Source organism: Peromyscus eremicus, chromosome 4 (assembly GCF_949786415.1).
Source record: "Peromyscus eremicus chromosome 4, PerEre_H2_v1, whole genome shotgun sequence".
NCBI classification, from domain to species: Eukaryota; Metazoa; Chordata; class Mammalia; order Rodentia; family Cricetidae; genus Peromyscus; species Peromyscus eremicus.
The window spans coordinates 48,167,973-48,181,185 of NC_081419.1; the positions used below are offsets into that span (position 1 = coordinate 48,167,973).

The window sequence follows — 13,213 nt, forward strand, 5'->3', positions numbered from 1 at the left end:
AGTGTTCTTGAATTTAAATCAGCTTCATTTGTTCATAAGACTCCCTGTACTTCTCTTTTTATAGCCTTATCACACTGTCTTCCTAGGTGTGTGTTGGGGTGCGGGGAGAATTTATTTTAGCATTTTATTCTCCAAGATTAGTAGAATACTGACCATAAGTGCTCAACAAGGTGGTTTTTTTGTTTGTGTAGCTTTGGCTGTCCTGGAACTCACTCTGTAGACCAATCTGGCTTCAAACTCAGGGATCCACCTGCTCTGTCTCCTGAGTGCTGGGATTAAAGGTGTGCACTACCGGTTGGGGATTTAGCTCAGTGGTAGAGCGCTTGCCTAGCAAGCACAAGGCCCTGGGTTCGGTCCTCAGCTCTGACAAAAAAAAAGGTGTGCCCTACCACTGCCTGGCAACAAGTATTTCTTTCTTTCTTTCTCTTTCTTTCTTTCTTTCTTTCTTTCTTTCTTTCTTTCTTTCTTTCTTTCTTTCTCCTCCTCCTCCTCCTCTTCCTCCTCCTCCTCCTCCTTCTTCTTCTTTTTCTTCTTTTTTTTTTAAGATTTATTTATTTTATGTTCATTGGTGTTTTGCCTACATTCATGTCTGTGTGAAGGTGTGTCAGATCCTTGGAACTGGAGTTAGACATTTGAGAGCTGCCATGTGGGTGCTGGGAATTGAACCCGGGTCTTCTGGAAGAGGAGTCAGTAGTGTTCTTAACTGCTGAGCCATCTCTCCAGCTCTAGATTTATTTTTATTTTATGGGCATTGGTGTTTTGCCTGCATGTCTGTGTGAGGGTGTTGGATATCCTGGAACTGGAGTTACAGACAGTTGTTGGTTGCCATGTAGGTACTGGGAATTGAACCTAAGTCCTCTTGGAAGAGGCAGCTAGTGAGTGCTCTTAACCACTGAGCCATCTCCAGCTCCAACAATTATTTCTTGATGAGTGCATTTCATTTAATCCTGAATCATTGCTCTTTACATCTTCAGTCAGGAAAGTACCAGCTTGGATAAAAAAAGAAATTGTAATTGCTTTACTTTTTTAAAGATGACAAGGTGTTTTTTCACAAGAACAGTTATATTTAAAGCACTGTTAGAAAAAAATGTGTTCTTTTAAAAATTATTGTTTGTGCTTATTCATTTTCTAGTTTCAATTAAATAGGCCAGCAGTTCTAAATTTTATTTAGCTTTTTATTTTGTTATTCCCAACATCCTGGAACACTGTCTCATCATTTTCATTGGCAAGATATTTTAAATTCGGGGGGTTTCTTCAGAATTTTGAATGTAGGCAAGTCTTCTTCCCTAATGGAGTTAGTTTCCCATTTTTTGTTCATTGGGATTCAGGGAGAAACAGGCAAACTTGACTTGTAATGGTTCCTGGTTTTATTTGATATAACTCAAGAGTAGGGTACAAATAATTCCATGAACTAAAACATAAAACTAATATAAAAAAGTTCAGTAGAGGCCCTCCTTACTGATGAATTTGGCAAATACATGGTTAGATGTAAAGTCTTATAAGGTGAAGAATCTTTTAAAAGTGATACATTGTATTTTAACTTTAAATATAGAAAAGCTTTTTTATTTTTAGTCCTTAATAAAAAACATATTATTGTGGATGTGGGTGGGTGCATTAGTCCCGGTGCATGTGGAGGTCAGAGGGCAACTTTGTGGAATCAATTCTCTTCTTCTACCTTTCCATGGATTCCAGGGATGGAACTCAGGTAGCCAGGACAAGCATCTTGATCTGCTGCGTCATCTCATTGGTTCCCATTCTCCAGTCTTTGAATTTTGTAGGCAAAATGTTTTTAGAATGTGGTTTCCTTCGTTGAATTTCATCTCATATATACTGCATCTGTAAATTTTATTTTCAGTCTGTTTAAAATAGAATTAGCATATCTCAGTGAAACAATCTTGCTTTTCTGCCCTGAGGTTGTTCGTTTTTTTTTCTTAAGATTTATTTATTTATTTATTTATTTATTTATTTATTTATTTATTTATTTATTTAATGTATATGAGTGCTCTATCTACATGTATGACTTTATGCTAGAAGAGGGCATCAGATCCCACTGTAGATGGTTGTTAGCCACCATGTGGGTGTTGGGAATTGAACCCAGGTCTTCTGGAAGAACAGCCAGTGCTCTTAACCACACAGCCATCTCTCTGGCACTATCCCTGAGATGTTTCTTCAGCACTATCCCTGAGATTTTTTTTTTTTTAATTTTTATTTTTTTTTTGGTTTTCGAGACAGGGTTTCTCTGTGTAGCTTTGCGCCTTTCCTGGAACTCACTTGGTAGCCCAGGCCAGCCTCGAACTCACAGAGATCCGCCTGGCTCTGCCTCCCGAGTGCTGGGATTAAAGGCGTGCACCACCACCGCCCGGCGAGATGTTTTTTAACCTCTGTATCCCCATGCATTTATTCTTATTGAATCTCAAATCATATGATCTAGTTTCTATAATACTTCTTAATATGAATTCATATTTCATTATTTCATATACTTTTTGTTTGAATCTATAATTATGATAAAAAGAACATTAGCATGAACAGAAAAAAATGGACTTTTGGTAACTGTGTACCTCATTGTGTACTAGCAAATAGTACTGATATTATTGAGCATTTGGTGTGAATATTGTGTGTTTCATAGTGGGAATGGAGGTTCCTTAGTCCAGTATGTTAGTTAAAAGGATTAGTTACTAAAAACTGGTATTAATGACAAAAATTGTTATACAGCCTAATTCCCTCCATTCAACAATAATTTAAACTTGGAGGATTTTTGGGAGATCTTAAAGAGGTTTCAGTGTTTATTTCTGAGATGATACTGTTTGGTAAAAAAATTGCATTTACATAAATTCTTTGACTAGAAGATAGCAATTAATACGTCCCACTTGAAATCAGCAGACTTGAATGCTAAGTTAGAATGAAATTAACCTAGTGATGATGTTTTTGATTGAAACAGAAAATACATTATTAGAATCCAGAAAATGAGGTTTTCTAAGCACATAGCTAGCCCAGTATCAGCAATGAGGAGGACATTTAGTATGTTGTCCTGTCACAGTGTGCTCAGTACTTTATGAACGTTTCGTTTACTGCCTTTGAGATACATTCCCTCCCCTATTTTAAGTCTAAACAACATGCCTAGAGCCATACAGATTTCAAATGATATGCTGGGGTTAGGATTGAAGTGTTTCTGATTCTAAAGTGTATAATAATATTCCGTATAATTAGGGAAGTTGTTTTTAAAAAAGTAATTTTTGGACTTTTTAGATGAAGAAAATAGTTTACATGTTGTGGTGAACTGTGGAGAAGCCTTACTGAAGAATAACACTTACTGGCCTCTTGTTAGTGATTTTATTAATATTCTTTCTCATCAAAGTGTGGCGAAGAGGTTTTTGGAAGATCATGGCTTGTTAGTTACATGGATGAATTTTGTTTCTTTCTTTCAAGGTATGAATTTAACTTTTTTTGGTTCAAAAGATACCTAATGCTAAACTATTAAATACTAATTAAAAATAATAGCACACCATTGAGATTGTAAATCAGATGTCTCATTATTTGAATTAATTATTATTTGTAAGAAGTTTAATATTTATTCACAATAACATAGCAAGGATTTATTAAGAAACGATTCCACTTTTCTGGTAGTACATTAAAACAGTTTAGAAACTTGAAATCTGTTTTCTCATATTTGTAACATGTTCCTAATATTTTGGACAATTATTGTCAGCAATTAAAATTGTTTTTGATTTTCTTATTAAAGAAATTCAATTCTGTTTGTGACATTTACAAAATGTTTCTTTTTTTTTTTTTTTTAAAGATTTATTTATTTATTATGTATACAGTGTTCTGCCTGCACGCATCCCTGCAGGCCAGAAGAAGGCACCAGATCTCATTACATGGTGATTGTGAGCCACCATGTGGTTGCTGGGAATTGAACTCAGGACATTTGGAAGAGCAGCCAGTGCTCTTAACCTCTGAGCCATCTCTCCAGCCCCACAAAATGTTTCTTAGGAATGTTAGTTTGTTAAAAAATTCTAAAAAAAGGACCTGCTGTTATTGTATTTCATTGTAAACTTATTTATATATGTTCTGTGTAACTGGTGCTACTTGCTTAAAAGGTGTTGAGCATAGGGAAATGTTTGATTTTACTTTACATACTTGTGTCTGTTTGATAAAGTTGTGTATGCTTTCCTTTCTACAAGGTATGAACTTGAACAAGCGAGAACTCAATGAGCATGTGGAGTTTGAATCTCAGACCTACTATGCTGCTTTCGCTGCTGAGCTTGAAGCCTGTGCACAGCCGATGTGGGGCCTCTTATCACACTGTAAAGTTAGGGTATGTGGGAAGTAGTCTTATGAATTCTGCATTTTAAAAATAACGACTTCAGAAAGAAAACACACCTGACAATATCATGTGTAATGTGCAGTGTTTAGTTGCTTCAGTTTGAATTCATCTTTGTGGAAGCTTACCTGAAACAATATAATTCAATTATATCATCAGACCTCCTCAGCTGCCCCCATTTTGAACAATTGTCGGAACTTCTTAATATTTCACCTTTAGCATTATTGTTTCATATTAATTGTTGTTGGTTGTCTAACACCTTGTGGCTTTCAAAAGATAAAGATGGTCTTCAAAAAAAGTTCATAGTTTTACACAGAGTTTTGCTCTATAGCCCAGGCTGGCCTTCACCTCAGTTTATCTTCCAGCTGGTCTTGATTTTTCAGTCCCTTTGCTTCAGCTATCTGGGTGTTGGCATTACAGGGGCATGCTATCACAACTGGCTGAAAGTTTGTAATTTGAAGATTCTAAGCACAAATAATTTTTATACAACTTGCAAGTGTTGTTACATATACAAATCATTAGTTTGATGCGTCTTTAGTAATCAGAAAGAATCCTCTAAATCTATTAAATGAAGGATTTTATGAAAATTCTGATATAAAACCCCATGAAGCTCAACCCATTAGCCTGTGTCAGTAAAAATTCTTCAGGTCTCTCTCACTACATAGTTTTGACTAGCCAGAAGCTTGCTCTGTAGCCTGGGCTGGCCTGGAACTCACAGAGATCTGCCTGCCTGTGACTCCTGAGTGCTGGGACTAAAGCCACCCACCATTCCTGGCATAGCTAAGATCTTACAGTGGGAATATTTTGAAGTCCATTGTTTTAGTCTCTGCTCTTTCTCTTTATACGGGGTGACTAGGTCAACCCATGAAAATCTGTTTGAGATTTGTGTCTTTGTGTGTGTGTGTGTGTGTGTGTGTGTGTGTGTGTGTGTGTCTTAAGTCCTTTTACAAATGTGACACAACAAAATGAAACAAAGGGACAGCAGGGTGAGCTTTTCCTTACAGGTAGTAATGAGGTTTCTTTCCATCATCTCATCATCTATGCTCTAAGTTTGTGTGTTCCTTTCAGTGGTTTTTTGAGTCTATTTTCTCCGTGGATTTACCTATTCTCTAAATGCAGTGCCTCACGACTTAGTGTAGTCTAATTTCAAATTTCAAAAGGTCGTGTTGATTTTATAGACATGTAAAATGTCTCAGATCTCTAATAATTGTGTGTGTGTGTGTGTGTGTGTGTGTGTGTGTGTGTGTGTGAGGGAGAGAGAGAGAGAGAGAGAGAGAGAGAGAGAGAGAGAGAGAGAGAGAGAGAGAGAGAGAGAGGGAGGTAGGTGGGGGAGACAAAGATTACAAATGAATGAGTATGTATATGTTTAGTGGTAGGGACTTACGTGTATTTAAAAAAAAAAAAATCCAGGGTCTTACATGTTTTAAAAACCAAGACAAACCTTAATTTCCCGCTTCATTAGATTTTGTTTTTATTTTTGACATACATTCTCACTGTCTCAAACTCTCAAACTCATGATATTCCTGCCTCAGCCTCCCAAGTGATAGGCTACAGATGTGTACCACCATGACAGCTTTCAAAAAATCACCTGGTCGTGCTGCATTTCACTTGGTGTTTTTCATGCCATTTAATAGTATCTTCAATGACTTAAGTATCTCTACAGTTTGCCTTAACTTATATGTATAATTAGTCCTCTTATACCATCTCCATGCCATGATCTACGATTGTTCCTTTTTTAGTTTCCAAGCTTTTAGTTTCCAGGCTAGCCCCCACTTTCCCATTTGCGGTATATGCTTTCTTGAGGGGGTCCCTGCAGGTGTCATATAGAGAAACAAACCCACAAAGAGAGAAGAATGAAAACCCAGTCCAATGGACTTCCTCAACCTGGATCAGACTTCAGGAAGTCTAATACCAGGTGGTTCATTGTCAGCATATTTAAAACAGGACAGTTTGTTTTCAGTTAAAAACAAAAGGTTTCCAGGCAACAATCAGTCCAATCAGTCTAATTCCAGGTGCACAATAAAGCTTAAGGTGTGACTACATAGGAACTCTTTACAAAGTGCATGTGACCATGAGGATGGGTTCTATAGCTAAAAGGCCTAGACTCTCATGTGGTCTCTGACTGATAGCATAGAGGTCAGCAGGCCATAAAGAACATTGGACATCTTCCCTAAGGATGGGTAATGGTCTAGGGAGGGAAGAGTCTGGAATAACCATTCTGGGGAATTAGGGTGAGGTGTGCCTTGATAGCAAAAGGTGGGTGAGGTCTGCCTCCACAGACAGCAAAAGGATCACCAGGTTGTTAACAAAATCCACTCTCAGCTTTCTGGATGGAACACAGGCATTTGATTTTATCTCCTCCAGTGAGGAGACATCCCTGCATGATTAACGTTCCTGGTTCTCTTAGTACAAGGACCTCTGTGCCCCCAACACTGCCTCATTGTCTTTTCTTGTTCCCAGTGCTTTTCCTGCATGGAAAGTTATCTGGGAAGTAAAAAAGAAAAAAAAAGTGCCTAAGCTCCACGGTCACAGATTTTGATTGATCTAATATGCAGTTGAAAGTAAATTTGGGAAGTAAAAAAAAAAAAAAAATACACGTTTAAGCCCCATTGTTAGAGATTTTGATTGATTTGATATGCAGTTGAATCTGAGTAGCAATTCTAGCTAGAGTGAATAACCATTAGAGTTAACTTTTGAGAAAGTCTGTAAGACTCAAGCTGATGGCTTAATTAATGTCCTGTCATCAAATAGCATTCCCTTTGTATTCATAGTTCCTTGTTTAATCTCAGCTGTAGTATTTATTTAAGAACTGTTTGTTTGCTAGTTTACTCAAAAGGTTTGTTAAATGCTGGTCTATGTTAGACACTGTCTACATGTTAGGTACTTTGGTATTGAACCAGATAGACATGGTTGTTATTCTTACGGACACAGTGTAAACATATGGACTTATTTGTTACTATGCTCTGTGGCAAAGTAACACTGTTTTTGTGGGAGAGATGTTAAATCTGAAAACCAGAGAAGGCCTTTCTGAAAAAAGAATGTGAAGGAACCAGCTGTGCGAAGAATAAAAGAAGGTGGGTTAGTGGGGGCCATGGGGGAGTAAATGGGAGTAAACCATCTCCTGTGAAAGTGTGTGTTTGTACAGGGATTTGTGTCTAGTACAAGGGTAGATATGATTCATTGGAGAGAGAGGGATTATAGATACATTGAAGAATCTTGGGTTTAATTAAAGAGACGTCTGTGAAGATTTTAAAAACAGTTTGGGATCAGATTTATATGTAAAAGACTAAGTATAAGAGAGTGTAGCATGGTGGTAGAGCTCTTGTTTAGTGTGCGTGCACACATACCATGACTCGGAATAGATGTTTTGTTAAGCCAATTTCTTGGATATTTCACTTAGATTCTTAAAACGCACTTCTAGAAGTGAGGAGAAGAATGATGGTCTCTGGAAACTGATAGTGAGGGAGCTTTGGAAAAAGAGGATACAAAGTTTAAATCTGACCAAAGGGATATTTTTGAGATTTGAAGCTTAGCATGGTGATCATCATTAATAAAATGGATATTTCAAACTTTTTTGAGGGGGACTTGTTTTAACATTGTGAATTTTTCTTTTTAAAAATTAGACAAATTAGTTCATTTTTAAATTTAGTATATGTGGGCATGCACACACTATGGCACATATGGGAAGATCAGAGGGCAGTTTGCTAGAATTGATCCTCTCTTTTTACCACAGGGGTCCCAGAGATCAAACTCACATCATCAGGCTTGGAGGCAAGCACCTTTACCTGCTGAGCTATCTTGCTGGACCTACCTCACTCACTATTTCAAATCCTTTAAAAAAATAGATTTTTTAATTCTCTTATTATTAAGAAGACTTCTACTCCTCCTTTTAATGGGGGCTGGTGGGATCAGTGGTTAAGAGTACTTGGTGCTCTTCTAGAAGACCTGAGTTTGATTCCCACCACTCATATCAGGCAGTTTACAACAATCTGTAATTCAAACTCCAGGGCAATCTGATGCTTCTGAGGGCACCTGCACTCACATGCAGACATACTTACACATAACTTAAAAAAAAAAAACAACTTAAAAAAATAGAAAAGATAAGCATCTGAGTTGATAGCTGATGCCTTTATATAATCATTCATTGTATACACATGCACCAAAATGTCACATTTTATTCCATAAACAAATTCAAGTATTTGTTAATTTAAAAGATGCCACAATAGGAGAATAAACATGATCATAAACATAAGCATAGAATTGTCATATTCAAGTTACATATTTTGAATATTCAAGATGTATTTTAGAGGCCTAATTAGTAGACTTGGTGATGTATATTTCGTTGAGAAGACTTGACTATCAGATAATATGTACAGAGGTAGACGGGAGTAATAGAAGGATGAATTCAGCTTGTTTTAGAGATGTCTGAAATGTCTAAGTGGAAATAGTGAAAAGACAACTGGTGTGAGTCTCATGCTCAAAAGAGAAATCTGGACTGAGGTTATAAACTCTTGTTTTAGAGATGTCTGAAATGTCTAAGTGGAAATAGTGAAAAGACAACTGGTGTGAGTCTCATGCTCAAAAGAGAAATCTGGACTGAGGTTATAAACTCTTGTTTTAGAGATGTCTGAAATGTCTAAGTGGAAATAGTGAAAAGACAACTGGTGTGAGTCTCATGCTCAAAAGAGAAATCTGGACTGAGGTTATAAACTTTAGTCTTTGGCATGTAGATGCTATTTATCACTAGGTAGTAGGATGAGGTCAAGAAGGGAGACCAAGGAGACGTGAACCACAAAGAAAGAAGGGAGAAGAGGAGCCCCAGAAGAATGAGATGCCTTGTAAGCCAACAAACTCGGATTCATGAAGGTAGACTGACACGAGGAGATGAAAGTGTTAGGCAGGTTCTTTTGTCAGTTTTGCTTGGGGTGATTTTTGGATTATGAAGCTGGGTTTGTATTTATCTCTGTGGTAAATCACTGGTTCTAAGCAATGGTTTATTTTTTGTCTCTGAAGACCAGAATCATAGTATGCTTATCTAGATATAAGCATTCCCTTAATCTAAGAGGTATAGAAGACAGTGAGAGAATAGGCCTGGAGAATTTCTTTGCAATCTTTTCAGTAGCTGAGAGAGTGACTTCAATTAAGCATCTAGTTTCTAGATAAGGTATTTTCTTGATGAACATCAAGATACCAACTGCTGTGCTAGGCCCTCTATAGACACTTTCATCCAACCCCAGAGCATCTCTTAGGAAGTATCAGCCATATCCTTCAGAGATTAGACAGCTTTCTTGGGTCACACAGCTACAAGTAGAAGCTGAATTTGAAAGCAAATCTGTCTGATTTCAGAACCAGTGCTCTTTACCAAATTGCTATTATTTATTTTTCAGTGAGAATGGCCAGAGCTGTTTTTAGCAGTCTTGACAGTTTTAGAAATGGAAACTAGAAGAAGCAATACTATTTAAAGTTAAGCATTTATTTTGTATCTACATTCTCGATTATAAAATCTAAAAGGAAAGGATTGAGTATTATAAAGTTATGGCTCATATGATTTATTGTCTTTGTATAATTGCTTCCATCTAGTGGCAAATTTGGTTACTGCAGACTCAATGAGTCCTTGATTCTTGCTTGGCGCATACAGCTACTTGCTAATGAGGCCTAGTGCTAGACAGACACAGAGCATTTTATACGCATAATTTCATTTGTATCTTCATGACTTCTGGGAGGGAGGTAGTGTTATGCCCATTAATGGAGAAACTCAGACAAAATTTAAATAACTCATGGCAGGTTATAAAATGATGAATTACCAGTATGTACACTAGGGTGAGGAATGTAGGTGGGAGAATGAGAAGAGATCATCTGAACACTATGTTAAAATACACTGCGTTTAGAAGTGGAATTAATAGGTCATCTTTAAAAGCATTCTTGGTACCTTTGGCTAAGTTCTGTGGTAAAGCTTTGTTGTTTAGACTTGTACTCACTCATGGAACAGTCTGTCTAAACTCTGAAAATGGCATATTTGGTTTTCAGAGTTTCTTTTTCTTAACAAAAAACTTGCTTCACACTTTATGTGTTTATTGATTGACTGATTGATTGATTGATTGTTGGAGGGGTGTTGTATGTGTCTGAGTGCACCACAGTGTGGGTATGAAGATCAGGAGTCAGTTTTCTTCTCCCACCATTTGAGTCCTTGGGGGTGAACTCCGTCAGGCTTGGTGGCAGTTGTCTCTACCTACTGAACCGTCTTCTGGACCTTCAAGGTTTCTTTATACATGAATTAACTTCCACATTAGTTTGTTTAAGACAGGTTATTTATTGTTAACTTGTAAATGTCATTAAATTTTTTTAGTGAGAGATGGGGAGCAGAATGTGTAAGATAATATTTTTATAAAGATAAATCTTATACAGGCTAGATTGGGACAGAGTGAGACTGTTGGCAAGGTGACCAGATAAGTGATGTTTGGACTGGATGGTGGCAGCAAAATAGGCGAGGACCTATATGATAATGTCATGAAGAAGTGACAGGACGTGGAGCAGAGCAAGGTAAAGGAGAAATGAAGACTGAATGGGGAGTGTGGTGTGGTGATGCAGAGGTGCAGGAGTTCAAGGCCAGCCTGGGACACATGCGACTCTGTCTCAGGAAAGGAAGGAAGGAAGGAGTGTGAGATTCGCCTTGTGGTTTTAAAGGCATGGGCGGTTTATATAGGTAGCTGATGAGGTTTAGCTCTTTGACTTCGATGCTTCATGCTCTTTTATGTTATACATTGGTTCCTGAAGGACATTTCGTAATTGTCTCACTTTAGATAAAATTTGCTGTTCTAACCATTTTAAATCATACAATTCAGTGGTTTATAGTGTATTTTCTAAGTTGTGCAACCACATTACATACACTAATTCTAGAACATTGTCATTATCCACCAAAGGAGCCATTTACTTTCCAATTCTGACCTCTCAGTATCTCCTGGGAACTATACATACTTATGGAGGAAAGGAGGGAAGAGATTTTTATTCCAGTCCTAGCATATATATTTCTCTTTTTGGTGAGAGCCTGTTTTAGAGTTACATTTTCATTTAACTTAAAACTTAACTGAGTGGATCCATTTTATTATAAACGTTGTAATTGCTTTTCACAGTTCTCATACTGCAAATGGCTCACACCATTTCTTTTTCTAAGCCAAGATATTACAGGCTAATTATAGCATGTATATGTTCTGTCCTCCTTTTTATTGTGTCTAATATCCATTAAAAATTGCTCTTTAACCATTTTCAGGTGAACAATTCAGTGACAGTGATTTTTAACCATTACCAGTGTTTATGTCTAGTACTTTTTCATCATCCCCAAGGAGACTCTGTATTTGGTGAATAATAGTAATAATAGTAATGAATTTATACTATTTTTGGGGAGCCATAGAAATAGAGCCTGCATTTAATTTATTTAAAGTATTTGCCAACTTTGCTTCACTTTAAAGAATAAATAGAAGGAAGCACATTGTATTCTGTAATTTTCATATTTGTCATTGGTCGCTACTTTTAGTTTATGAAGGAATGGTTTCTTGAAACAAAATATAGGTTATCTTGAAAATATATACATTTTACCATTATATATGCAGTGCTTATAATTTTTACTACATGTAATTTAATGTTCAAACTATCTATGTTTATGTACTATGAAATTTTTGTAACTTTTTTTTGTTTTAAAGGAAACTCAAGAATATACCCGAAATGTTGTAAGGTACTGCCTTGAAGCTCTTCAAGATTGGTTTGATGCTATTAACTTTGTAGATGAGGTAAGTTTATGTATTTATTGTATATGCTTAAAAATGGGTTGTGTTGGGGATTGAACCTAGGGCTTTGTGTATGCTAAACAAGTGCTATACTACTGAACTACATCTCTAACCTGTCTAGGTATGGATGGTTTTTGGCATATATAATAGCATTTAAGGAAAAAGTGTTAGATTTCATTTATCATTGAAAATTATGAGTACCTTTTAATGGGATAAGAGTAGAAGAATTGGTATCATAAAGACTTCACAGAACAGGTGGAAAAGGGATGGCTAGTCCATCGACATTTAGGAAATTGCAGAGAACCTTAATTGTATTTGCTTGTCTCCTAAAGGACAGAGGCATACTTTTTCCATTTTAAGTGTATATGTGTCATTTCTTAGGAGTGAAAATTAGCTTCAGTTGAAGAAGTAAAAGTGTTGGCATAAATGTGAATGGGGCAGAAGAAATTAATGAAAAGTATATTCCAACTTTATTATTTGAGCAGTGTTCTTGATAGAGAATGGAAGAATGAGCTGGAACCAAGGTGTGTTTTCTTAATAATGAACAGAACAGGGCACACTCTGTTGGTATTGAAGAAGTCACTCCTTCTATTAGAAGTAGCTCAGAACACACAGAATGCAGAAGAAAGAAAGACTAGACAGTGCTCCCCAATTGCCCAACCCCCAATTTAAGCTCTGAACCTTGGGCAGGTAGGACCCCTGTTGTGTATGTGTGTAAGGGTGGTGAATTCTTCCTCTTCTTCTTCTTCTTCTTCTTCTTCTTCTTCTTCTTCTTCTTCTTCTTCTTCTTCCTCTTCCTCTTCCTCTTCCTCTTCCTCCTCCTCCTCCTCCTCCTCCTCCTCCTCCTCCTCCTCCTCCTCCTCCTCCTTCCCCTTCTTCTTCTAAATTAGTTTAGTGTACAAAGTTAGGGGTTTCATTTTCTGAAAAATATTTTAACACAGTCAGAAAATTTACTGAAAAGTTAGGAATATAAAGAACTTCCTTTTCAGGAATCTCTGAGTTACTGATTCTATCCCCATTTCTACCCAAAACTTTAATATGCACTTACCATAAGTTAGAATATTCACTTATGTAAGCAAAATGCAACTTTATAATCATTCATGTATTCTAA

The 13,213-nt window shown here is 36.8% G+C and overlaps 1 protein-coding gene across 4 annotated transcripts in view; it reads left to right on the forward strand.

Annotated features, from left to right (window-relative positions):
• Positions 1-13,213, forward strand: part of Ubr3 (ubiquitin protein ligase E3 component n-recognin 3) — a 159,124-nt gene that overhangs the window by 52,456 nt on the left and 93,455 nt on the right. For all 4 annotated transcript variants that reach the window (XM_059260641.1, XM_059260643.1, XM_059260642.1 and 1 more), the window contains 3 exons: positions 3,247-3,426; positions 4,182-4,315; positions 12,019-12,105. In XM_059260641.1, the coding sequence (XP_059116624.1) occupies positions 3,247-3,426; positions 4,182-4,315; positions 12,019-12,105 (401 nt within the window). The remainder of the gene's footprint in view (positions 1-3,246; positions 3,427-4,181; positions 4,316-12,018; positions 12,106-13,213) is intronic.